Below are 27,099 nucleotides of genomic sequence, written 5' to 3' on the forward strand. Positions count from 1 at the left end.
GGGGTTTTTGCCCGTGGGAGCAGCGGCCACAGGCGCCGCTGCCCTGCGGTGCCTCAGCCCGCGCTTCTGCCCCGCGGCGCCTCTGCCCGCGGGCTCAGTGGCCGCAGGCGCTTCTACCGAGCGGGCTGCCAGCCCCGCCGGCCGCAAGCCTGCTGCAAGCAGACCGCCGGCCGGCTGCTGTAGGCACAGCGCTTGCGCATGCGCCGGCGCTGTGCTGCCTGGCTGCGGCTGCGACTGCCGCTGCAGGTATGCAGATCGAGGGCAGCAACTGTTTCTGCCCTTCCTCATTTTTGCGTCAACGATTTTGACGTCAATATTCTTCCTAAACACAACACACGCAGTTCAAAACCAATCATTCGCACGAACAACCTGGCTCTGATACCACTGTTGGGAAATCATTGGGTAGCGACATCATATGCGCAGCGGAAGAACAAGAAAACAAAAATCCCCGATTCCCAAAAAGATGTTCATCGTCGTGCGAAGATTGGTGCGCAAAATCCGCAAAAACACAAAACTGCGTATAGAGATTGTGTTACCTAGGGAGATCGTATATCCCTGTTTCCTTGCAGATCCTTAGGAGAGGGTGAAGGAGGTCAAGCGTCCTCCTCTCTAGCGGTGATCCACACAGCAGGGTTGCGACGACGCTCCTCAAAACTCCAGGCCTACTCTGAGGGGAGAGGGAGAGGAGAATAGGAAGGGCAAGCAAAGACTCTAGCCTATGAGGCTGTGAATCCCTCCTATTTATAGAGATCCCGTGTCAAACCCTAATATGTCCTTCCCTAGTGGGTATTGGATCTGCATCCAATAAGACAAGGGCTCCGTCGGATATCTCATATCCGAACCTCTACTCATCGCAATGCCTACCATATGTGTGTGACCCTCTAGGCCCAATATCGAGCTGGCCGTGAGTCATACCTGTCAGAACTCCTTCTGACTGAGTGAATTATTATCTCTGTAATAATTCACTCGACTCATCGACTACGGAAGTACTAGGCCACTACGCCGTAGTCCCCAGACGATACAGGGGAATCCAATCCATTGGACCTGTCTGTCCTCAGTTACCATGTACCTATAGTCCCTCATCCATCTAATATCCCAGAGACCGTATATCGAGCATGGTGCTGTCAGACCCATACAGTTTCTACTCGAGTCTCGCTCTAATCGGATTCTCCCGGAGAACTCTTTCTCTCTCAACCCGAATGACCCTGGCCAGGGATTTGTCTGAGCAAGAACACATGGGATATTCCTCTCATTATGCCGAGAGTGGATGATCCTCTATCGACACTCAATAGCCCTCGTAAGGTCGACTACCACTCCCAATGACCAGCTGTACTAGATCTGGGAACAGCCAAACCTATAAGTCTGGTATCAAAGAGTGGAGCACTCATACAGGACATCCTTGGTGTCTCAAGTCTAAGAACCAGATACACCACTAGGACTACGGAATCGTTGTCTGACAATAAGGCATCATCAACCATCCAGCATTCCGTAAGCGGATCAATCAGTGAACTCATTCTCCAATGAGCACCTGTACTGTATCCCTAGTGTCCCTACACGAGCAGCTATGAGACCAGCTGCATCCATCATATGGACGGGTATACAGCACACCAGTCTATCCGGTTATCACGATGTCCCTCTCGAGTAACCTATGACCGGGATTATTTAGGATATGTGTTTAAAGGTGAATCGATCTCATTATCGTGATCTCATCACGATCCGATTCCCATTGCACAAATCCAAGGACATCACAATATATATGCATTTATGCAATAGTTATAAAGTGATATACGCCAAAATATAATAAGCAAAAAGATTCTGTATCAAGTCACACGTGCCATCACTCACGTGATTGGCTTGCTGGGCACCTATGACTAGCAAAATCATGTCTCACCTGTAATACAAGTTGAGCTATGAAATGACTCATTGTAGGCTTTGGGATTAATTGATAGTGTTAAACATAGAGACTAAAAATTCAATATAAGATGTGCAATACCCATTTAGTTTTGTATTGATTATGGATTCTGGTGCTGATGAATACATAAAACAAACATTATCCTGCCTAAAAATAGTCATTATGCACATCCACATCAATAAAAGCCAACATTCACTGGTGGCACAATCAATAAAAACTTACAGCTGGTAGTAAAACCATTGTGAAGATGATGATTAGATAATGGTGATAAATCAGATAGCTGGTGATTGAAAATTGTTCATCATCCTTGATGGGGTTGAGAATGTAATGAGCACAGACTCCATGGTTAGTTCAGGTCTTACAAGTAGATATATTAGAGGTATTATACCACACAGATCTAGTAAGGTTTTTGGAGGATATTGAAGTGGTTGATGAAGATTAGGAGATGACTAAAAGTAATTAAAGCTTTTGGTTGGACAACAGAGGAAAAGCAATTTGGCCAGTGAAAAGGATGGATGCATTTCTACAGTGAAAAGAGAAGCAGGATTGCCTGGTAATAAGTCATGACAACATTGATGCAGTTTTTCAAATTCAAATTACAGCTTTGAACACACCCCACCAAAGCCAAAAGACAAATGATACAAAAGTTCAACAGAGGAAGGAGACTACCCACCTCCTCCCTCATGTGATCATTGAGCATCACCATCAAGCCACCCTATAACCAGCCACTGGGCATTAAAGTAACTTTATTGTCGTACTGAAATCTTAATATAGGAAAACATTGCATTCACCAAGAATACTAAACACTTGACAACAGCCAAATTGGAAAACAACTGTATTTAGATAGGCTAAAGTCCAATGATTCTAACCGAAGAAGAACAACAATGTTGTTGTTTGCAACGTGGCCTTTGTGTATTTTATTCTTCAGGCAATGTTTCCTATTTAGCAGCGCCATTTGGCTTTCTGGCCGCAGCAGTGCCAGCATTGACAGATGGGTTGAGCTCATCCCAGGCCTCGATCCATGTGACCATGGCATCGGTGAGCTTGTTGAAATAGTCATCCACCTTCCCGAGCTTTGCCTTCACCTGCTTGGAGAGCTCAAGGTAGCATTTCTGGACGGTGGTGCACTCCTTCGGAAGGGTCACAGTCTGGAAGAAGGGGATCAGCTCTTCTTGCCAGTAGATGCCCTTGTACTCCTTTTTCAGGTTCACAAATGGATTGCTCGCCTTGCTGTGCCAGATGTAGGGCAAGCCTGTCTTGACACCCAATCCCAAGTGGTCGCAGATCACCTTAAAACCACCGGAATTAGATATCAGCAAGCGCAGATACTAAATACTTTTTGATACTAAAGGACAAGATAAGTGAAAAAAAAGATGAATTACAAGTTCCTTAAGAAATTGTAAACGAATAAAAAAAAGATAGTAAAAACGAGACTTTCAGATATAAGAACACAACCATAAAAATAAGGCCAACTAGCTAACCTTCATACACCATCCTGCCCACATATCGTCATAACGGCCAATAGGCTGCCCATCACCCATAAGTCCAAAGTACATTGCAGGGCCAATAACCTCACGGTTGAATGCCAGATTCATCCCACACATGGGAAATAATGTTCCCTTTGGCACCGTGAGAACTGCATCAACATACCTGATATACAGATGAAATGACTTGTACGATAAACAATGACAGCATTTAACTAGTAATTTGTTAATGACCCAACTTAGATCAACTACCTTGTGTTTCTCTCAAGAGGTTTGACAAGCTGAGTTGGAGCATCATAGTCTGGAATGTTGAGCCAGAGGCCATGAGACACAGCAGTTGGCACACCTTCGCGGAGGCTGAAAGGATAGCCACGGACAAAATCTGCTCCTTCATGGTAAGGGTCGTAAAGAGTATTAAAAAAGAAGGGGGTAGATGGGGAAAGAAGATTCTTTATATGCTGCTCAAGTGCATTAATCTCCTTGCCAGATGGATCTTTCGCTACCTATTCAAAAACCACATGGGATAATTCAAGTATGTTGATGTAAATAATTGAAGGATGTGATAAGACAGAAAGCAGGACTGACTAATAATAAGAGAGCTGGAAATCTCATTAACCATCATATGATAAGAACACCAATATTTACAACAATCTCAATAGTGATCGGAAGCCATACACAACATCATTCTCACCAATCTGGCGGGCACAACCAAGAAATAAGATGATTGTTTCATCTGAAGGACAAAAGTAGTGTTGTTCATGCATCAGCATTCCACTTGATTGATTCAACACACAAAGAAATAAAAGCCTGAATTTAGATGCTCGTTGTTTTAAAAAAAGGAGAATTTTATATATGAGAAATCTGTAATCTGCGAGAGAATACTTCAACAACAATGGCTCTAACTATGTCACTGCACTATCAGCATACAGAGTCATTGCCAGACCCAGCATAATTGTTCCCATATAAGCACTCCACACTAGTGTGAGGTTGACATGAAGGCACAAAAATATACCATAAATTCTGGAAAGTCGATACTCCCTACCCCAAAAGAAAGTTGAAGAAAGAATATTTGTTAGAAAATAGAAAATAAAAATAAGTCAAAGTCTGCAAGAACACTAAGATATGGATACACTTAAATGTTGTGGATCTACTGGACTGATATCAGGATATACGACAGAAAAATGGTTTAATGCTCCATGTTAAGATTTAATTAGGAGTTAGAAGAATCCGCTAACAAGAACAAATTATATATAAATCGCAACCATTCACCAAAAATCATCGCAGCAATTAGAATATAAAACTATATAATATAAAACTCGAAGCTTAGTGAGCTGACGGCGACCAATCTTACGTTTGACTGAAAAATTAGAATATAAGAAATGCACATCTTATTATGCCACTCTCAAATACAAGAAATCTAAATAATGCCACGGCAAAAAATGGTTTGTGTAAAAGATAATATCCCAAAAAAAATAAGGGCTTTAATCAGACTTAACAAAATGGGGGACCAATTTCGACAGATCAAGAACAGATTCGGAAAAGGTTGACAGAAAAGAAAGGGATCGATTGAGAAAATCATCATGCGGAGCAGGGCGCTCGCAAACCAGACAAATTCAAAACCCAAAATCCTCGATTTATCCCAAGACCGAACTACGGAGAATAAATGGTGAAGCGAACGAGAGGGAAATAGGAGACTTACGAAGCAGTCATCGTCGATGGTGAAGATGTACTTCTTCTTGGAGATCATGTATCCGAAGCAGCGGCAGGCAGAGTCCTTGAAGGAGATGCAGGAGGCCTTGGAGCCGAGGATGCTGTTGATGTCGTTGCGGTTGTAGAGCTCGTAGTCGAAGCCGTCGGGCACCCTGATGATCCTGCTGGGATCGCCGTCTTGGACGATAATGAGGTGGTAAGGCTGGAAGAAGGGGCGCCACATCTCCAGGAAATCCAGGTTCCGGATCGTCGGGATCACGATGTCAAGCTCGTCCTTGAGCAGGGGAGTGCTCGGCACGGACGATGACGAAGAAGAGCCGTTCTCCATGGCCAAAGATCCGAGCTATTCTTCTTCTTCTTCTTCTTCTTCTCTGGTGGGAGGAGTGAGGGACGGAGAGACTGCAATTTAGCCTCGTCGCCTCCGCTCTCACACACATAAAACGGGCGTTCTCATTAATTTAATATTATCAAACAATAAAAAAAAACAATTCGGCACGTGTCCTCACGTGCTCAGCGGGCGGCTGGTGAACGAGGCTGCAACTATAAGGGGAAACGAGTGGGAAATGTAAGTTTTTCTTTTCACATTTTCATTATAAACATTGGCAAATTTGTTTTTTTTTCATTAATTATCAAAACATATATATAACAATTCACTCAAATTTCTTGACTTTGGATATTATTTAGCCCTATTATTCTCAATCTATCCAAAAAAAAAAAAAAAAAAAGGAGAAAAAGATATAAGAGGATGATGTTGTTGATGCTTCGAAATCACATAGAAGGTTTAAGGTTGATTGAGAATCTACTATATTAGTTTATACGAGGTTCTCATATGAGTCATCCTCTACCCAACTTTATATAAACGAAATTTAAAATAGAAAAATATATATTTTTTTCTCATTAATTATGATAAAGAAGATAATCATAAGTTTCCTTCACGTTCATTATAAAGAATGTAATAACAATCTTCTTTCTCATTAGTTATGATAAGAAAGATAATTATAAACTCTCTTCTCACCCTTTAAGATATAAAAAAATTATTTTAAACCTAATACAAGGGATTCCTTTTGAACTACTTGAACCCACATTGGAAGACATCATATTACTAACTTGAGTGTCGCAGAGATCATATCGAGAAACCTCTCCAGACCTTTGTCATCATGCAGGTAATACCTCAAGAACACGATGTTTCTACCTCGAAGATATATCAAACAATCCTGCACATACGGGTCCGAATTATGTCAGACTGATCAAGACGTCAATGATATTTTCCCATAATATTTTAGCATTAGAAGGAGACCCCGATGTCACAGAAACTTTTGTCTACTAACCCTCTCAACGAACACTCGAGTGAAGAGGCTCTACTCTTGACTCTCTCAATGAATGCTTGAGCGTATATGCTAATGGGTATGAAACAAGTTGTTATTCCACTCTTACCCCAGTTAGCCCAATAGGTGACACCACCATTTTAACTACAATATGTAGTTCAACCACCACTGGCACTAGTGCCATCGGTGCCCACTAGCATCGGTGTCCAATATGAGACATCAATAAGATAAAAAAGGATAGCAAAGTGATATCATACCCTAGCTTATGGATAAAATATCCTTGTTCGATCGATGATCCTCCTCAATGGTAGAGGCTGAGGACATCAATCGTGATGACCTACTTAGCCACTATAACTCCTGAGCTAATGCCAACCAGGACTTCGGAGGTGGTAGCAATGGTAAATCCATCACCCTTGGCCAGCTCTTCATACCAAAGACGTTGAGCTAATGCCAACCAAGACTCTAGAGGCGATAGCAACAAGTCCATCACCCTTGACCAGCTCTTCATCCCATAGCCCTTAAGCTAACACTAACCAGGACTTCAGAAGCAATGGCAGCGATAAGTCTATCACCCTCAATCAGCTCTTCAAGTGTGTCGACAATGCATACAATGACGGTGTTGCCTAGAGCGATGGCTATGCCTACTCGGAGCACTACAACCTTGAGCTCGATGACTTCATCCCCGAAAGTGGTGTCGACATTCACTTGGCCTCTCGCTCCATCCCTTTCATCCTCGTTTTCATTGATCTCTTGTACAATATAAAAGAAGAACTAAAAGTTATTACTCTTATGTAGGAACGACCTCACCATCAACTCCGCCACTAGAGGTGATCTCTAGGACTATGATGTTGCTGAATTCTATCTGTAACTAAGCAAGGGAAGGGAAGATCTTTATAGTGCTGGGGAGAGTGGCTCCAGCAAGTCCACCCCAATTGATGCCCTTGCGAACTACATTGTGTGGGAGAACTTGTAGAGTTTCATCACCTTTAATGACAAGAAGTTCAAGGGATAGCTCTTGAAGGTGATCTCTACATATGTCATACAAGACAACCTCATGTATCCCATACTCACCATGGAAGAGACTTTGATGTTCTTTGCGGAGTTTCGATTACTACAATCATCATCCACCTCAAAGAAGAAGAGCCAAGTACAAGCACTCATCGACTAGCTCGACCTTCGGTCTACAGCCAAGACCATCATCGGCGATGAGATCCATCACGATGTCTCCGACGAAGATCGTCATTGTGCGTTGATGAGAATCGACGTCATTCATATGGAGGGAGGACTTGAAGCTCGTCACAGCGGGAAGACCTGAAATCTGCCACAATGGAGGATTTGAAGTTCATAATGACGGGAAGATCTAAAAACTGTCATAACATGAAGATTTAAGATTTGCTATGATGGAGAAAGAAATTGAAATTTGTCACGACAAAGAGAAGATTTGAAGCTCACTAGGTTGGGAAGACCCAAGATTTAATAGATAAAGAAGGGACTTGAAATCTACCATGGTAAGAAGATCCGAGATTTGCTTTAACGAAGAAATGACTTGAAATCCGTCATGACGGAGAGAAGATTTGAAGCTTACTATGATTGGAAGATCTGAGATCTACTATGGCAAAGTGGGGACTTAAAGTCCGTCATCGTAGAGAAAAGATTTAAAGCTTGCTACACTAGAGAGGGGACTTGAACTCCGCGATGACGGAGATAAGAATTGAAGCCCGTCATGACGAGAAGACATGAGATCCGCTACGATCGATAAGAGATTTAAAATCTGTCACGACTAAGAGAATATTTGAAGCTCATCACGGTGAAAAGACCCAAGATTTGTCATGACGGATAAAAGGTTTGAAATTTATTACGATGAAGAGAAGATTTAAAGCTCGATGAGATGGGAAGCCCGAGATCTAAGAAGAGACTCGAAATCCTGAATAATAAACTGATCTCCTTGAATCAAATTATAATTACGATATTAATTAAAATTTTGGGAGGCAATAATAAATAAGACTAAATTGTAATTATCACAAATTTTAAGGAAAATTTTAGTGGGGGAGAGCCCATAATAATGACCTTAAAGTAAGCGATCGATCGAGAGAGAGCGGGAGACCGCCGTCCGCCAAGAGACAAAGCGGCGGCCCGTTTCGTTTGGATTCCTCCCTGCAGCGATCGACGCCAAGAAAGAGTCGCCGTCCACCAAGAACAAGCGACGGCCCGTTTCCTTTGGATTCCTCCTGCAGCGATGCACGCCACGGTCCTCTTTCTCGCTAAGCCCCCCCTCGATCCCCAAACTGTTTCGTATACTACGTGGGGTGGGGTTGCCGTTGAGGCTACATTCTCTTGCTAAGATCGAACAAATGACGGCCCGTTTCTTTGGATTCCTCCTGCAGCGATGCACGCCACGGTCATCTTTCTCGGTAAGCTCCCCCTCGATCCCCAAACTGTTTCGTATACTACGTCGGGTGGGGTGGGGTTGCCGTTGAGGCTATCTTCTCTTGCTAAGATCGAGCAGTAGTTTTGGTCGTATCACGACGATTTGGGTGCGTCTGCTTGATCGGTTGCACGGAAATTTTCGTTTCTTGATCCGAATCTTGATCTCTCATTTTGCTTCATGAGATGTTCCTTCCCAACGATGTTAATTGGTGAGAGCTGGTGATCACTAATGACGTTGGATGGATTGATGATATTCAATTGATCTTTTATCTATTTTCTTGTTAGAAATCTTTATCTTGATTCCACGAGTTGTTTCCATCGCGATGATATTAATTATTGGGAACTGGTGATCGTTAATGGCATTTAATGGATCGATGTCACTATTTTTGGCCGCACTGATCTTTTATTCACTTTCTTTCAAGAAATCTTGATCTTGTTCACGGTTTCCCTTTTTTCCGCCATTCCCTTGCAATGGTTCTAATTGACGAGAGCCGGTGATCACCGTTGATGTTTATGTTATGTTTCGTATTTATTAATTTCAAGAACCTTGGTGGGGTTTATCGACAAAAATACGAGCAAATTAATTGTTCGTATTTACATTTCGTCCATTTTCTTGTGAGAAATCGTGAGATCTCATATCTTTTCGTTCCTTTCCACTAGTTATTTTCTTGCCATGAAATTAATTTGTCAAGCGCTGGCGATCATTAATGAGGTTTGTGTTATGTGACGGTGACCTGAGTTGCATTGATTACTTCCAAGAACGTAGGTGGGGTTTGTGATACAAGTAATATGAGCAACTCAATTGTTTGTATCGATTCCATCCACTTTCTTGCTAGAAATCTTGATCTTGATCTTGTTCATGGTTTCGTTTTTTTCTGTTAATTTGAAGGGCTTAAAATGCTTCTCAGAAAGAATTGTTTGAAATGATTTGTCGCAGGAATCTCATTCTAGGTAAAATCTCATATCTATATTGATCCTTCTCGACTGGATTTCTTAAACCTCAGATGTATGTTCTGAGGTTTTGTATGTTCTGATTGACAAGATCCTTCTTAACTAGTTTTCTGGTGTACTATGTTGAAACTAGCTAGAACCAGTAGACTAGTACCATCTTGCACTTTAGCTTGTGGAGCTTGATGTGGAAATCACGTTTGCTTGTTTTTCTTTTCATCCTGTTTTGTTAGAAAAAGTTTGATATTGAGCATTTTTACTGATTGCTGAAATCTACCGAATGTTGAAGTGTTCCATCAGTAGCACCAACATTCAACAATAGGATTGTCCTTTTTAAGTGTTTTTTGTTGGCAACTATGCTATCCATAGGTCAAACTTTCTGAAATGTGGCCGATATTTGACCAACATCTGATCCAAAAGTAGAGAAAAAGGGTGGTTTCTTATCTGTAAAAGTAGTGGAGATGAAGGTTCTTTTCAAAAAATTATGTTGTCATTTCTATTTAGTTTAGCATCATGAATTTGATAGGATCGTGTATATATATATATATATATATATATATATATATATATATATATATATATATATATATATATATCTGTTTTGCACATACTAAAGCCTTTTCTTCCTTATACCCTGATGTTTGATGTTGATTATCACTAGATTATTTAATTAAACTTTTGCATTAAGAAATTCACAGTCATTATTGGTATGATGGAGAAAAAGAAACACAAATAAAGTGCATTAATCATTATTGATCTTCTCTTTAATCATTATCTTCAACTAGATTTCCACATCAAAGGCTATGCTGATTTACACTGTTAGAACATACCCTTTATAGCAAGTATTGATCTGTACTCGAGGAAAAAGAAAATTTTCTAAGCCCTAAACAAAGCATGTGGTATGTGATATTATCTTTGTCCTTTCTATTCATACATTGTGGTTACAACATCAGTGTGTATTTTTTTTTTAACTCATTCCATCATCTCTCACTAGCCAATTGTGTCTTCAATCATTGTTTATATATATATATATATATATATATATATATATATATATATATATATATATATATATCTGTGTGTGTGTGTGTGTGTGTGTGTGTGTATGTATATATATGTATATGCATGTATGTATATACATATATACATATATATATATACATACATATACATGTATATACACATATATATATACACACACACACACACACACATATATATATAACCTCTTTACTGTGCTATTTTATGGTATTGTTCCAAGGCATGTCCTATTCATTAGTACCTTGGGGTTAGTTCTTCTTTATACACATAACAGCATATTTATTATACCATTGTTTGTTCTTTCTAAATGTACACTATTTTAGTTTTTCTTATATCATAATTTTCATGCCTGAAATTATTGGTATTGATTTCAAGAATTGTTGGTACTAATGATGGAAATGTCATTCTGTTTGACTTAGATCTTGCTCATCCTGCTGCTAATGTATTTTTTATTGTCAATAGCTATTATAGTGTTTAATGGGTTGAGCACTATTTTGACAGTCGATGGCTCTTATTTAAGGCTTTACCAACTTCAAGTAATATTCTGTTATCCGAATGCTTATTATTTAATGTGTTGGCAGTTAATTTTTTAACTGAGCTGCACACGTTTTACTCGGTCTGTTATGTGGTTTGCATTTCTATCTCGAGTGTAATGTTGCGTTGAGACAGAACATGCTTTTCAAAATGACAGTGACCACCCACATGATTATTCAAAACAATGATGTAAAAACTTAACTAACATGTTGGGGTTCACAAATTCTGTTTTAGTGCTTATCTCCAGAACTTCTAATTGTGTTTTTTTGCTGTTAATATCACGTTGACTTCTATTCGTTGATTAAAGTAGGAAGTTCGTATATTAACATTTTTTTAATCCCTTGTCCTTTCTTATCTCATAAAAATTAGTGAATAATAAGCTTACCTCAAGACATATTCTGTACATTTGTAAACATGGTGAGGTGCCAGTCCCATCTGTTTGTTGAAATTAAATGTCTGGTTAAATCTATGCCATTTTCTGTACATTTGTAAACATACATATTCTATTTGGATGTTCTCTGGACTATACTCAGGTGTCCAGCTACTCTACAGGAACAGATTAGGGATCGTGATGACAAGGACTTCCCCGATAGTGACTTTGATGTGGCAGCACTGGCTATAATAATTTGAGCCAGGCATTTCGATGTGATTTACAGTAACGACGGCATTGAAGAGGTAAACATAAGAATTTTCTTGAAATGGTTTTCATTCTTAAATACTGCTCTAGCATCTTTTGTTTACTGTTAAGTTGAATCTTTTCTTTGAAATCAGAGTGTCCACATTTACATTTGGTTTTAGTTGATGCTTCCGGATTGTGTCATGTGTTGCCTTGTGCGTTGCATTCTGCATCTCACTAATGGCACTCCTGAACCATGATTAACATATGCACAATAGCAAGCACAGCAGTCCCTGTAGCCTTTTATGTGTTTCTCTCTGACCCGTAAACCAAATATTAGATTGTTGATGTTCACACATGTTCTAGCATGATGAGCGCTTGTCAAATAATTTTCGAGTCTAGTTTGGCATGTGTATACTGGAGCTGCTAATCTTGGAGTAAGATGTATGCTTCCCTAAGCCAATGTATGTTAGGTAATACTCTAAACACATAAGTTGCTTCTCACCATTGCCACAATAGTCTAATGGTAAAGACGTTCTCTCTCAACGAGTTATGCAATCTGGGTTCATTGACTGTGTTATTTCACTAATGTTTTTGTCTGCTGGATGCAGGCTCGAGGATCTCTTGAACGAGGATATGATGAGGAATGATACCACGATACGTTTATTTTGGCGATTGCTCTTTCATCCTTCTAGTTCCAGCTAGATATTGAGAAGTGACTTCCACCGCAGGTCTACTTGGAGGATGGATCCGCATAAGTGAATACACTGGTTTGCTTTTGAAAATGGTTGAGGGTCCAATGATCGTTTAACTGATGAGGTAGTCGCTGGTGGAAATAATGATTTGAAAGACGTTCACTTCTTAAAATATCTCATATACGTAGGTGGGAACAGAGGAAGGGGTCAGATTTATCATGATGATAACAAAAGTAACAATACAATCTAAAGAAAAAGGGGATATGAAATATCCATAATTGATACATCGGATGGACGATATTATACCTCTTGGACAAAAACTTCTTGTATCATAGGATGAATCCCAACTTGAAATAGTGTTTTAAGATCTATTAGGCGTCCAAGGTTTTTTTTGTTCTTCTTGGCATATGTTATTTTGGCACAAGTTTTTTTTTTGTTCTTAAAAAGAAATAGTTTGAAAATTTTCAATTGTACGAAATGAATTGCAGTTGGTAAAAAGCACGGAATTTTTGTTGATCCATACAATTTCGCCTTATATACAACTTCTTCAATTAACTTAAACTTTTAACTTAGAGAAATTAATCAAGAGAAATTATTCAAACAAATTATATAATATTGATTTGCAGTTTAGTTTTGCAGGATGTCTCATGCGTAGAAATCTATATAATATTGTATTATTCAGAAAATCCATTATGGAGGAGTTTCTTCATATACAAAAATATTATATTATATACAAAAATATCCTAATTGTTTGGGAAATATTATGGAGGAGTTTCTTCGTAAGAGTGCCTGGTATTTGACAAAAATATCCTAATTGTTTGACAAAAATATTGTATTATATACAAAAGTGCCTGGTATAATAAACCTTGCTTGAGGTGAAGGCCTGGAGATGCAGGACGACCGACCTGCAAGGCTGAGGATTTGAAACATGGGAGGAAGACTACTAAATTATTGTCGGATTGCTGATATCTTGCAATGACGAGAGCACTTTACTCTAAATTTTCTTCTTTTCTTTAATTGATTGGTGCCAGTAGTAAAAGCTCTCGTTGATTCATTTCCTCGTTGTAAATCGATAGTAATACACTCAAAATAAGGGGTAGCTCAGCGATTGGCCTTCAGCTTTTTACCGTTGATTCATTTCCTCGTTGCTCCTTTTACTTTGTCAGCTTCACGCCTTACTGCTAGAGATCAGGAACCTGTGGTGCACCAACAAAGTCTTCTTTTTAATTAAAGGATTCACGCTTCTCCTGTAGAGACAATTTACAAGTTGAATGGCATTAGGAAGACTTAAACTTCATTTTCAAAACGACTAGTACAGTAAGTTTTCATCCATGTGAAGATCGCTTTCAATTACCAACAAAAACACAAATGCCAAGCATACACTGCGCAGTGAAGAACACCAAGACAGAGGTAATTTGTATAGATCTAAAAAATTGCCTAACTTATACAAAAATTTATTGAATAACATATAAAAAGTTGACATTGTTTGTTTGTGAGAACTTCAATTAAATGAAACTGAGTTCGAATGTTTTCTGTTAAGAGTTAATTCAATCACGGAAACATCTATTCAGAAACATTCTCTAACTGAAAATTAAGGTTACATTAAAAAAAATAAGAACTTGTCATCCTTATTTCAAAATATGTCAAAATATTCTTAATTTTCATTCAAGATTACTGAAGAACTCTTAAATAAAATATTTTATAAAACTAATAAATATTATCAGATTAATAATTAGTTTTTTTATGAAATTTTTAATTAATTAAGATTGAATTATAGTGTTTTTTTAATAGACTTACAATTCAATAACGAAAAACACTATATGCACACATGAAACCCTATAACCCTACATACATAATTAAACTAAAAACAATGTAATCCATTTGACTGGATTGATCTATCTGGGTTTTGGTGAACAGCTCAAAAATTAGAATAGTCAACTGTCAATTAGGATATTTTTTGTTATATTAAAAAGTAAGGTTTTCCTTTTAAACATTTTGAAAATTAGGAGTGCTATCCCAAAAAAAATCCAAAACTTAAAAAGTTCTTCTTATTTAACTGATATGCATATTTGCACAACTTCTATGATTCAATCACATGCAGGTCCACAGAGAGAACAAGAACCATGTGGGTGGGTGCACACACATTCAGTTTCATGCCCATCTCCAACTCTTATAACTAAGCTTCCAGGTTTCCCATGCCACAGTAGGGTACTTAAAAAAAGTAATGGCATATCACATCAAGCCATGCCTTTGTTGGCACATTTTTAGGACGTGTGAAAGCATGCATATTAAATAATGACTCCAAGTGTTGTTGTCATCAATTTCACACAATCGCATTTTATTATAAACAGCCGCATGGCAGCATACCTAAAAATTAACCAATCCCAACTTGATGACAACCACATAAACATGCAGACATAGGACCACTCATGCCTATATGGATGAGTTCAAGTTTTCACATGCATTTAGGCAATGCAGGTACAAGAACATCAAATGCAAAATCACATGCACACACCTACATATATTTCATATGCTGATGCTAACAAATTGTTTATGACTATTTCCACTCTTGTCATTTAATGCTTTTTTTTCTTAAGAAATATGCTGCAGTAAAGTTCCTTTTGTAAAAGTTCCATTACCATTTTAACTAATTCCATTCCTCTTTCTCCTAAGCAGGCGCAACTATCCAATCTCCTATATGATGACACATGATCCAACTCTTCCTAGTTTTACAATAAATTGTTGTCAATGGTCAATCACATTTCCTAGTTTGAAAACACATTTAACTTCATCTGCCTAACTCGAAGATAGGCAAATGCTGTCATGTCCAGACGCCAGCCAAGAAAACACACTGTTTCTTACTGGTAAGAGTGACCATATGCATATTACCAAATACAGTCCTGAGCTTGTGTAAATCCATTAAGTACAGTCTGTTCATGACTTGTCCATTCATTGGACACTTTTTTGTCACAACCACATGCCTACTCATATCTTAGATTTAACAATTTATTAAATCATGAATTCTTCCACTTCTGGAAGAAATATGAATAGTAAATTAGCATAAACAGTGGCAGCATGATGAATTCACAATTCATAGGCAGGCATTTAAATTGTTAATTAACAAAAACGATTAAATTATGCTAAAATTTTTTAATAAGCCTCTAAGTTAAAACTTATAGAAGGGAAATCAAGATATAGGATCACGAGAAAATAAAAAGTTTCTTAAAACTAAATTAGGAAAATCCAGAATTATTGTGGTCAGCCCATGGATCATGCACCTTTATGGAAAAAAAAACTTCATTGGCATGCATACCTAACATATAAAATGTTCATCTGCAATTTTGAGCTCACTTATGGCATCTCTCCGGCAAAACCAACTTCATATGCTTGACAGTTGAAATGAACAGAGCTTTCATTGCCAACCACTTTTTCATATTATAAAACAAAAACCTGCAATGTTGCAATTATTTGGAGTCAGCAAATATATTTTCATTAAAAAAATCCAAAAATCAACATGAACCCTTCTTTAAGAGGCCTAATGTGCTAAAATGCAGTTTAAACTTGCAGAATGAATGCAAAACATCATTGTCCTAAAATTCATCAGGTCAGGTTCATGATTTTGTTTGTTTGAAAGGTGAAGCACCACCTTCTTGTTAGGGTGGACAAGGGGGGCTAGACATTTCAGACAAACAAGTACTGTATTGAAAACTAGGAGTAGATTTGCAAAAAGCATCTAAATTTAAGGAATGCGCATCCAATTTCGCTTAATGTTTCTTGAGTCTATCTTCTCCTCACACCACTAATTCTAATCAACTCATCTAATCTGACCCAAGTATCCATTGGTCATGAAAGGATTCATGAACAGAAAATTGGACTTCACATAAAGAGACTAATTGTTGTTAATATCTATCTTGGGAAGGGGAAGAAACTGTCACTTTTTTGTGTGTGGGATCTTTTAGCAGCTCATCATCTAGTACATTGAGAATATTAGCAATCTAGTTTCACAAAGACATGAAGTGACTTAGACAAAGTAGAGTAGAAGTGTAGAACATTACAAAAAGAAGTGGAACATTACTATAAGCAGTTGGATCAAACTCATCAAATACTTCTTGATTGCTGCAACAAATTATATGTGTAATTGGTTCTGCAATGCTGAAAGCCAAACAGGCTATTAGCATGCATATATGTTATTTTCATGTCATTTTGACCTGGTAGAACTTTATATGGTACTATAACTAATTTTTAGTTGGTTCTCTTTAATCCTGTTAACACTTTTTTCCACATTCGATTCTTTCTCAAACATCATCAATACAGATCCCTATCAGATGAAAAAGAGAGAAAGTTGCCTTAAGCCAGATAACCAACATTGTCTTGAGCATGAATCTTAACCATTTCAATGGCGAAAAAAAGATTCTTATAACCGAATCCAAATAGTTGGGACATTACCACTCGTAAAAAGTTATTTAAATAGCACAGTAAATTAGCCTAAATTACTGAATTAATCTTCTGCAATAAGGCATGCATTCTCCTAATTGCTCCTTCTTACGTTCATTCTGAAATTGCCCATCTCAACATTACCTAGCCCTCTTAATATTAAAATGTGTCCTTACTGCTATAATGCCTCTATAATAATCAACCTCAAATGTTGATTAACTCTTTTTTCACACATCTCACATCCATTCTGAAATTTATGGTACGCACAAGTCTCAGCATTATCTAACCCTCAATATCAAAATTCATTCTTACTGCTATAAGACTTCTATGGTTACCAACTTCAAATGTCAATTAACTGTTTCCACACTTATCCTAGATTCAGTGCTCCTGTACTCGAGAAAATGTGACAACTTATTCTCACCAAGCCTCCATACCTAAGCTCAAAAGCAAAATTTCAGCATTAAAAGACCATCTAGGCAATGTTATCAAGCACACATCCTAAATCAATTTTGAGCCTTGCCTCAAATAAGAGTCCAATGATTCAATGAACCATGCCTTAGACATGCACCTAATGAAATCTTTCAAAAGGTGAACCTCTCTAACACTTAGTTCCAACATAATTTAATTCTACCACTTAAATCTGACAATATTTAATTCTACTATTATTGCTCACTACGACCACTATGTAATACAAAAGTTGGTATTAATTTATTTGTGAACAGAGTAAATCCTCGGTTCTTTGCAAAGGATAGAAAAACCAACCAGAGAAGTTTTTCCTTTATTAAAAGAAAAAAAAAGAATCAAATTTAAAACTTGATTGCGCAGATATTAACAAATGGCAATTACATCAATTCTAGAATTATTTTGGTTTCAAATTTATTTTTTAGAAGTAATGACCCCTTGCTTCAATAAGGTGCATGCCTGGCTTCATGTCTTATGCCTAAGAGGCTAAGACCCAATAGTTCTTGGCACCACAAGGCACCTTGAGCCTTCAAAAACTCACGTCTGACCAGCAACTGACCTTCTACAACATGACTATAAAAGCTTTCCATTTCTCAAACTAAAGAAACTAATCAGAAAGTAAATTAAATATTTCACATTTTTTTCGATTATTAAAAGATTATATAATATGGACACCTATATTGTCAATAGTAGTTTGGCTTAAACAATGAGTGCCTGGAAAATGTCAGGACTGCTACAACCAGGGACCATGGAACACAAAAAATCATGATTCCAGTAATTAGGTAGGGCCACCAACAGCTATATGATTAATTACAGCAATTAAGGTTAAGGATTATCTTCTGTAATAGGTCTACATGCTTGCTTTTGCTAGCAAGCTTAGCATGACTAGTTCAATCTATTGATCATCTTGAGGTGCTTTCATTTAAAATGCACACATCTTACAACCATAATTTAGCTAACTCCTCAATATCAGAGAGCAATTACAGTTGAAGTTTCAGCATGACAAACACACAACAAAAACTGTGCATATATGCACAGATTAGCAGCATATTCATCATCCACATGGTAGAGGCATAACGAACATCACTTCTTCCATAGGCATTAGTTGTCAATGTTTCCCAGAATAATGTTTTATGTCTGCCTATACCATATTAGTTTATAGTGAGTTAACATGTGCACATCCACAAAGGATGTCACTATTGTTTTGCAGCATATTCTTGGGAAATATTAGCTCAATCTTTGAACTACATTAGACTTGGAATAATATTGTGCTGCGTTTATTTTGATTTTGTCCGAAATTAATATATCGTTTTCACAAGAAGAAAAGAAAAAAAATCCCAAGAATTATGGCTAAATTGTTTCTTATCGGTAAGAATATTAGAATTGGAGTTTGAGCAACGCCCTCCACTTTCTCAACCATTCATTACCAAGTTGTTTGATGTTGTTGTCAAGCGTTTTAGGGTTAAAGTTTGAGCAACCAATGCATTTTCTTGATCAATTAGAACGGTGGGAAATGAAAACATTAGAGATCGACAGGAAAGAAAGTAGGGTTTTCCGGCGCTGGACTGAGAGACGAGTGCATCGAGGCAAAAGAAAAGACCAAGAATTATAACCAAATTGTGTGTTTGTTGTTGTTGCTAAACGTATTAAGGTTCGACGTTGGGAAACTAATATACTTTCTTGAAAGATCGGAATTGTGGGAGATGAAAAGATTAGAGATCGACAGGAAAGAAAGTAGGGTTCTCCGGCGGTGGACTCAAGAGAGTGAATCAAGGAAAAAGAAAAGATCAAGAATCATGTATAAATTGTTTCTTGTTGTCGTTAATCACATTAGACTTAGGGTTTGGGCAACGGCCATCGTTTCTTGCTCAAAACAGAACCATAGGAGAAGACCCGATTACAGATCAACTGTGAAAATAAATAGGGTTTCCAAGAAGTGATCGAGGAGGAGGCTTACACGAAGGGCGGCTGGATGAGAGAGGCAGTGCCATGGATGACGCGGTCGATTTCGAAGACCTTCTCCTCCACCTTGAGACGCTCCAGCTGTGTCATGGTGAGCCTTGTCTGCCGTCGGAAGAAGAGGAGGCGACAGTATCTGGGTGAGGAGGAGAAGAAGGAAAACGGATGGAAGAAACCTCCATAAAGATGGAACCACCACCGCTTCTTGGAAGGCCGGAGGAATCGCCGGCAGTTTTGCCCCATCATCTCCTTTCTTGCCCGCCCTCTCGTGCCTCGCGGCCCGTCCACGGGCAATGAGAATGTATTTAAGAGATGCAAACCCAAAACCCGATAAGAGATACAAATCCAAAACCCGATATCGGATCCCTAATGTATTGGATTCGGATTCAAGTTGCTCACTTGTACCCGACTTGTTCCCACCGCAAGCCGATCCCGCTCATCCTTTGAGAACCGTTGATCCCGCCGTCCATAGTCGACCAATCCGACAGTCGTGATGTGGTTTTCCCTACGGCTGCTTCGTTCGTCCCATCCCCCGCCAATGGTCGGTTCTCCGCGAAGAATAGAACCCTAATTCTACTAATCGCATCTATCCTTCGTTGCTTCCGCGTGGTACATCGATTGCTTTTTTCTGTACGTGATCTTTAATCGGCAGATCTGCATTTAGTTTTCCCGAGTTTGATTTGCATTGCGAACTCTGGCACTGGACTTGGTTTCTTTTCCTTTCACCGCTCGATACGCTATCATCGTACAACTATCGACGAGTTCGCGCACAGAGATTTCTGATTTGTTCTCTGGGATCCTGTTTCTGATGATCCCAAATCGAAAGTCATGGCTGAATGGGAGCAGAAAATGTCTTTTTTTGGTGATTATACTTGATGCGTTTCTATACAGTGATGCGTGATTAACTATCAACGATTTAACTGTATAGTTTGTTTTGTAGCCAAGAAAAGGGAGAAAAAAGGAAAAAACTAGCACCGAAGCAAGTTTGAGATTATTGACACAATGTCGCCTGTTTCCCTTACTTCGTTTAACATCGCTGTTTGTGTCCTCCAATTTGCATGAATTGTACATTTTGATTTGGTAATTGATGTTGGTCGAAGCTGCTTCAGAGGAGGCTCATTAGTATCCTTCCGGTAAGAGAGAAAACCTCTTGATCTGAAAATTAATGTGGAGCTATTGCACCAGTATCTAGTAACATTATTCGATATTTTACCTGGAAAGTTGTCATAAAGTATTCTCTAAATGGTTGTGGCTTTTAACTTAACAATGATGTCAGCTTTTACTTGTAGGAGCTTTAGATATGGTGTAAACTCTTGTATGATTAGAATATGCTGTGGCTTTACTGCTAATGGCTGTAGATTAGAATATGTATGTATGTCTATGTGTATGTATGTATATGTATATGTGTGTATGTACACCTGTATATACATGTACACACACACACATGTATATATATACATGTATATGAATGTATGTAGATATGTAGATAGTAATTGAACTACTGTTGTTCTAGTATGTGTATGTACACCGAAAAGAAGTTGCTAGCTTGTTTATGATTTTTCTCTTCATGTAATGAACATATAATTTGATTGTAAAGGAAACTCAGCTAGATGTGAAATACACTTGTAAGTTATCGCAGCATAAGTTTATCAGGGTGTGATATCGTTATGAGGCAGGACTTTGGTAATGTCGGTGCAAGTCCAACTCCTAGTTGTAGGATTGGTTCCTAGGCTGAAACCAGTTTTGTACTATCTTTTTTGTTTATTTACATGATAATAATTTCTCCTTTTTGCTGAATGTCTAGATAAACTTGGACTTTGAAAGCTGCTTGATGCTTTTTTATTCTGCTACTGATTACCAAAATATTTATGCAATAGCAGTTGACTTCTGTTATAAATTCCATTGGCCTTCTTGAACCATCGAATTGGATAGTTGTTGCTTGATACTTTGTATCTAAAAATTCGATGCTTCGTCTTTGGTTCACATGCATTGGTATCTTGTTTATATTCTCACTGCCAAAAGATCAAATACCAAATTCCAGAAAGTTTATAAATTAGCCTGTACCTTCTTAGCGACATGTTTCCTAGTACAGACTGCTTCCGTTCATCCTAAACTTTCAAGGTCATTCCTACTGTCAAGGTGGATCCACCAGTAGGCTCCTACGATGGTGTCATTTAGTTAACTTCCTAAGACCCATGTTTGGGATGGCACCTTGTTACCTGTGGATTCATCTTCTAGATCTGTGAATGACCATGATTAACTGTGCATTTCTACTTTCTTGGTACCAGCTGACATGCAAATCTACAATACATATCACGTTACGTGTCTTTAGTTGTCAAGAACTCGGTATAACTCTTAGCTCGTTCTTTCCTCTGATATTCCTTGCATTATCTTTGCTGTTATTGGGACTAATATTTGACATTTCTTAAAGCCAGTGGATTTGATGAAGGCAGATACAACCGTAAGATCGACATGTTTAAAGGATCAATGAGGCTTGCTGTGGACAAATGGCGGCACATACAAGTGACAGATCCAGCTGATTTCACTGTGAACGAAGACAATAATCTTTCTTTGATCGAGTACGAGCTGGTGACTGTCGTTGAAGGGTGATTGAGAACTAGCCATGCCAAGGCATGACTTCATGAATCAGTATTGGTTTTCTAATGAACTGTGAGGAGGATCTTCCGATCTCTCTCAGATGCTTTTCCTGAAGTTAATCGGCTGGAGTCTGTTATGGTGAAAAATAGGTCTCGGATACAGTCATGAAGAAGCTACCACCCGAAGGTGATGAATCCTTGTCAACACAGCACAGCTCACTGTGATACTGAAATTGGCAAGATGTTGGTAAGCATAATATTGTCATCTAAAACCTGCACTTTTCAGTTATTTGTGAATTTTAATTTCCAGATGTCGCCACTCTGGTCGTTGCTTTTTAATGGAGTGGGTGCTTCTATCATGTCGAGAGAGAGGAAACCACAGGTGATCATTTCGCCAATGTTGTTCCTTAGATTATCTGCTCATTTTTTGTGTCCGAAAACACTTATCACTACTGCATTTTGTTGGAAAAACCCCTAACTGGAAAGCTTGACGATCACCGAGATTTCATTGTTGTCTTGCATCATTGCTTCAGTAATTTGGAATCTCATATGTCCATTTGACTGCTGGATCATTGTGCTCTGCACCTCTTACTGCTTGTGATTAGGTGCTCTAAGATGATGTTAGACAACGTGTAGTGCTGCAACTTGATGACATCTGAATGATCATGCCATCTTTCTGCTATTTATTTGGTTATGAGCTTGTTTGCCAGCCAAAGTCTTCCACCCTGTCCTGCTTCCCGTTTTCTCGATTAGCATGCATCTTCTGAAATGATTAGGGATGATAAGCTTTTCCCATCACAATGTCAACATTTAACTTCAAACTACAGCAGGACTTTGTCCTGTACATGGATCGCCTGCCTGCAGTCTTATAGTTGTTAGAATCAGCCTTGATATGTGCGACCAAAAGCTTGCTCGGTGTGGTCGCTTTAGCCCATTAATTGGATTCTATTTGTCAGAATCCAAGGAACTAAAGCCACAAATAAAGGAAAAGGCAGACGGAGAAAGAAGAGATCAGATCAAAGTTGAACTGTTAAAGCTGAGCTAAAGCGCAGCGAGAGATCTTTTCTTTTCCTGCATGAAAAGAACAAAGTGCCATTTTGCAGCAATGTCCATTCGACATCTGCAGGCTTTTGCGTTGATCCGGCTGCGAAGAACAGAGTCGTTGCCGCGTTCTAATCTTCTTCGCCGCCGAGCTAATAGCGTGACCTAAGAGCCTCACTTGAATCTGACAAGATAATGCGACTCCTCATTCGCCCAGGATCGTCGAGGACAACACACGTCCATCCCCTCAAGGCGAGTCGCCGGAGGACACAGGTTCCTGTTCTACAACTATGGCATCTTACCTTCCATGCATTACACATGAACTGCTAAATCACTGGGCTTTCTCCATGAGCAAAAGCTGCTTCATCCACACCACCCCAAGTTTGAACCGAAATCGCTCGCAGAATCCCACATTGTGACGAGGAATTCGGCAAATCTTTCTGTGGTCTCTCGTTATTTTCCTTCTTCCCCGGCTTTACAGTGAGGAGCAGAGAAATATTATATTTAATATAGAGAGAGAGAGAGAGAGAGAGAGAGACGGGGCGGCGGGGTGGAGGGTGGGGGGGGAGAGAGTCTGCGACTCGACCGAGAGGGATCAATCGGCGACCGTCCACGTCATGTCCCCCTCGAAGATCCAATGGCAGACCTCGATCTTCCCTGGCGCGGAGCCCAGCGCCACGAAGGCACCGTGGGTGGGGCTCCAGGCCGACGTGTCGAGGTGACAGATGGCGACGCCGTGGTTGATCTTCTGCTTGGAGTGGACGGCTAGGATGTCTGCCTCGTACACCCGCACCTTGGGTACCGAGTGGCAGTAGTACACGAGGTAGGGGAAGAGGCTCTGGTGGCAGGACACGGAGCGGGTGACCTTACCGCCGTTCGCACCGCTCACTCGCCCGATGAGGACGTCGGCGTTGGAGCCCGCCGTGGTGGCCGTGCTCCGCACCACCACGTCGCTCCCCAGCACCGACACCGCGAAGTCGATCACGTCCTCCGCCGAGGTGGCGCACCGTTTCGTCTCGCCGCGGCTGGGCGCGCGCTCGCACTCCGCCACCGTGTCGCCCACCGCCTTCCCTAGCGCCGTGTCCGCCGGGATCCCGAGGATCTGTCGAACCTCGGCGGGGGAGAACGGGATCCGCCCCGCGATCGACCGCGGGAGGAAGGACCGCGGCGGCATCTTGTCCCGGATGTCCGGCATCGGCATCACGCTTCCCCGCCGCAGGTCCTGCTCGCGGAAGAACTTGCCCGGCTCCACCAGCCACCGGTTGGATGGCTTCCCGGCCGCCCGCCGAAGGGAGAGGAGGGAGGCGGTGGCGGTGGCGGTGGCGGCGGCGCGCGCGGAGGAGGACGAGGGGTCGACGGAGGAGTTGCGGTAGGACTTGAAGTCGACGTCGGATTTGGCGTAGCCCTTGAAGGAGGTGTTGTCGCCGGCATAGCTCTTGAACGTGACCCTGTGCTTGGCCGAGCCCTCCCCGTAGCCCTTGAAGGAGTCGCTGCCCGGGTTGAAGGAGTCGCCGTAGTTGACGAAGTCGGCGGTAGCGGCGCCGCCTCCCTTGGCGTACGAGGCGAAGCTGTCGTCGCCCACGTTCGACTGGTCGCGGTAGCTGCTGAACCGCTCCGACCCAGAGTTGCCGCCGGCGCCGTAGGACCGGAAGTTGTTCTCAGGCACGTTGCCGTTGAACCCATAGGACGCGAAGGAGTCGTTGGCGCCTTTGGCACCCTCGCCGTAGCCGGCGAAGGAGGAGCCGATGACGTTGGAGTTGTTGGCGTAGCTGGTGAAGGAGGTGGGCACGCGGTCGCCGTCCTTGCCGTATCCGGCGAAGGACTGGTCCCCGGCGTTGGTGTCGTCGGAGTAGCTGGAGAATGACCGACGGCGACCGGTGGCGTCCGCGTCGTAGTTGGTGAACTTGAGGTCAGGCACGTTGGACTCATGGTCGTAGGAGGCGAAGTCGCCGGCGCCGCCGGTGGCGGAGGAGCCGTAGCTGGTGAAGTTTGCGGTGACGACGTTCCCATCGGGGGCGTAGGAGGCGAAGGAATCGTTGTGGCCGGTGGAGTCGCGGCTGTAGCGTCGGAAGGTGTCGACGGGAACGTTGAGGTCGTCGGAGTAGTGCTTGAAGGCGCTGCGCCCGCCGGAGGCGCCGGTACCGTAGTCGGAGAAGTTGGAGTTCTGGTAGGAGGCGAAGGCGGAGGAGTCGTCCTTGCGGGCGGCGGCAGAGTAGGTGTTGGCTTGGGCGGGGGAGCAGAGGAGCCGAGCGGCGGCGCAGAGTGCGGGGAGGCGCGTGGAAAGTGCGGACGGGTCAGCAGCGGCGAGGGAGGAGAAGGTGGCAGAGTCAACGGCAGAGAGCGGGGAAAGCTTGGCGAGGAGGAAGGCTGGCTGTGGCCGGCTCTTGGGAACCTTGCGGTTCCAGTACCGGATCACGGCCGCCCTGGCCGTGAAGGGGTTTGGGGCGCTCTCGCTGGCGGAGGCTTCAGAGGCCGCCACGTGGTGCCGAGCAGAGAACGGCAAGACCAGCAGCAAGATGAAGTAGAATAGAGCTGCCGTGGCGGTGGCCATTGAAGCGCCAAACGGGAGGAGAGCGAGCGAGCAAGGAATGAAGGGCGGGGAGGGGGGAATAAGTAGAGAGAGAGAGAGAGAGGATAGGGAAGAAGGAGAGGGTGGCTTATATCTGAGTTGGTAAAGCTATTATGTGCGTAAAGTAAATTGGATTTGGACCACATCGGAACATTGTATCCGATAACTCAAATCTACCTGCTTTAGATCCCAACTTAAAGCATCACCGGCAGTGAAAGCAGCAGAATGTCCTGCCAAGTCAAAGCTCGCCATGAATTGAAGGCACGGATCGGAGAGTGCTTGCGCGGAGTAACTAGGATGGCACAGTGCGGGGCGAGTGAATGTTCGCCTGTACCAGTCATACAGGAAAGGAAGAGTGGACGAGGCACCGTCTTCTTTGAGACGAGACGGCCACTCGGCGGCGAGGCGTCGCCAACCTCGTCCGCGGGTGAGCTTTTAGGGACGAGCACAGCAACAAGAGACAAGAATTAGAAGTGTTGCTGACAGCGGAAGAGTTGTATATGGAGCTCAATTTCCGATGGCGAAAAGATGCGGAGCCATTCGGTCGCTGCCAAGCTCGACAGAGAACTAATGAAGAAAGGTGTTGGACCACGCACGTTCTCGGATGCTCCGGCCCTCGGCCACTCTTCGTCTGTGAATCTACCGCATGGTGGCCTTTCAGATTGCTTCAAGGGATTCACTTAACTGGGTTGCAGGTACTGACTTGGGTCCATTCGGTCGATGGCGAGGGTGAGGATGATGACGCTGCCACCGAGTTGGGCACTGTTAGTTTCGTGCACGAGTGAGGTCGTCCGGCAATACGTCTCGGCTGACCTGCAGCTATCAATTCCTCGACGTAGTCGACTCACGAGAAAATTAATTGCCCATGCAACAAACATCAGCTCATCTGAGGACGACATGGCACTCTGTGTCGCATCGAGCCACCCATCCACCGAGAGAGAGAGGGAGAGAGGCCGTAGTGCTCGCTCGTCGTCCCCGGGAGCCAAACGAAACAACGCGTTATCGGCACCGATGGATTCTGAGTCACGCGTCGCAAGACGATAAGAAGAGGGTAGAGGGGGACCTCCCGAGGTTGAAACCGCGTGGAAATGGAGCGCCCCCCCCCCCTCTCTCTCTCTCTCTCTCTCTCTCTCTCTCTCTCTCTTCCACCCACTGCCCTGCGCTTCACGTGCGCGGATGTATCCGCCCGCTTCCGACTGTGCTTTTCTTATCCTCCTATCGACGACGGTGCAAAAGAGACGGGGAAAGGGATCCGTGAGGAGAGTCGGATAAAGTGTGACCTCTGAATCAGAAATCTGAGCGTCATTTTTATGGTTAATTATATGCTATATCTTTATAGTTACAT

General features: G+C 41.6%; 2 protein-coding genes and 3 long non-coding RNA genes across 6 annotated transcripts; 2 read left to right on the plus strand and 3 right to left on the minus strand.

The window, feature by feature from the left end:
- Window positions 1–2,641: 2,641 nt before the first annotated feature.
- Window positions 2,642–5,538, minus strand: LOC103978844 (UDP-arabinopyranose mutase 1). The gene is made up of 4 exons (XM_009394788.3): window positions 5,096–5,538; window positions 3,649–3,899; window positions 3,394–3,562; window positions 2,642–3,201 (listed from the first exon to the last, which is right to left on the minus strand). The coding sequence occupies exons 1-4, from the start codon at window positions 5,432–5,434 to the stop codon at window positions 2,851–2,853; spliced, it is 1,110 nt and encodes a 369-aa protein (XP_009393063.2). The 5' UTR covers window positions 5,435–5,538; the 3' UTR covers window positions 2,642–2,850.
- A 2,968-nt stretch (window positions 5,539–8,506) lies between these two features.
- LOC135633262 (uncharacterized) lies at window positions 8,507–13,188 on the plus strand. The gene is made up of 3 exons (XR_010494946.1): window positions 8,507–8,842; window positions 11,934–12,056; window positions 12,609–13,188. It is a non-coding gene; the product is annotated as an uncharacterized LOC135633262 (long non-coding RNA).
- Window positions 13,189–13,723: 535 nt separating this feature from the next.
- Window positions 13,724–19,837, minus strand: LOC135633261 (uncharacterized). Its single transcript, XR_010494945.1, has 3 exons — window positions 19,546–19,837; window positions 16,006–16,142; window positions 13,724–13,939 (listed from the first exon to the last, which is right to left on the minus strand). It is a non-coding gene; the product is annotated as an uncharacterized LOC135633261 (long non-coding RNA).
- A 202-nt stretch (window positions 19,838–20,039) lies between these two features.
- Window positions 20,040–22,645, plus strand: LOC135632655 (uncharacterized). Of its 2 annotated transcripts, XR_010494732.1 has the most exons (3): window positions 20,040–20,409; window positions 20,488–20,680; window positions 21,979–22,645. It is a non-coding gene; the product is annotated as an uncharacterized LOC135632655 (long non-coding RNA). The 2 variants fall into 2 exon arrangements; XR_010494731.1 differs by having other exon boundaries at window positions 20,040–20,680.
- A 493-nt stretch (window positions 22,646–23,138) lies between these two features.
- On the minus strand, window positions 23,139–26,183 carry LOC135632654 (BURP domain-containing protein 12-like). The gene has a single exon (XM_065141299.1). The coding sequence runs from the start codon at window positions 25,734–25,736 to the stop codon at window positions 23,781–23,783; it is 1,956 nt and encodes a 651-aa protein (XP_064997371.1). The 5' UTR covers window positions 25,737–26,183; the 3' UTR covers window positions 23,139–23,780.
- Window positions 26,184–27,099: the final 916 nt, after the last annotated feature.

The sequence above is a fragment of the Musa acuminata genome, chromosome BXJ3-3 (assembly GCF_036884655.1).
Source record: "Musa acuminata AAA Group cultivar baxijiao chromosome BXJ3-3, Cavendish_Baxijiao_AAA, whole genome shotgun sequence".
Lineage (NCBI taxonomy): Eukaryota > Viridiplantae > Streptophyta > Magnoliopsida > Zingiberales > Musaceae > Musa > Musa acuminata.

Coding starts and splice junctions, on each gene's coding strand:
- LOC103978844 (XM_009394788.3), bottom strand. CDS start 5,434: ATGGAGAACGGCTCTTCTTCGTCATCGTCCGTGCCGAGCACTCCCCTG. Junction 3,563..3,648: donor CCTCTTGAGAGAAACACAAG/GTAGTTGATCTA, acceptor TCTGTATATCAG/GTATGTTGATGCAGTTCTCA. Junction 3,202..3,393: donor GGGCAGGATGGTGTATGAAG/GTTAGCTAGTTG, acceptor GGTGGTTTTAAG/GTGATCTGCGACCACTTGGG.
- LOC135632654 (XM_065141299.1), bottom strand. CDS start 25,736: ATGGCCACCGCCACGGCAGCTCTATTCTACTTCATCTTGCTGCTGGTC.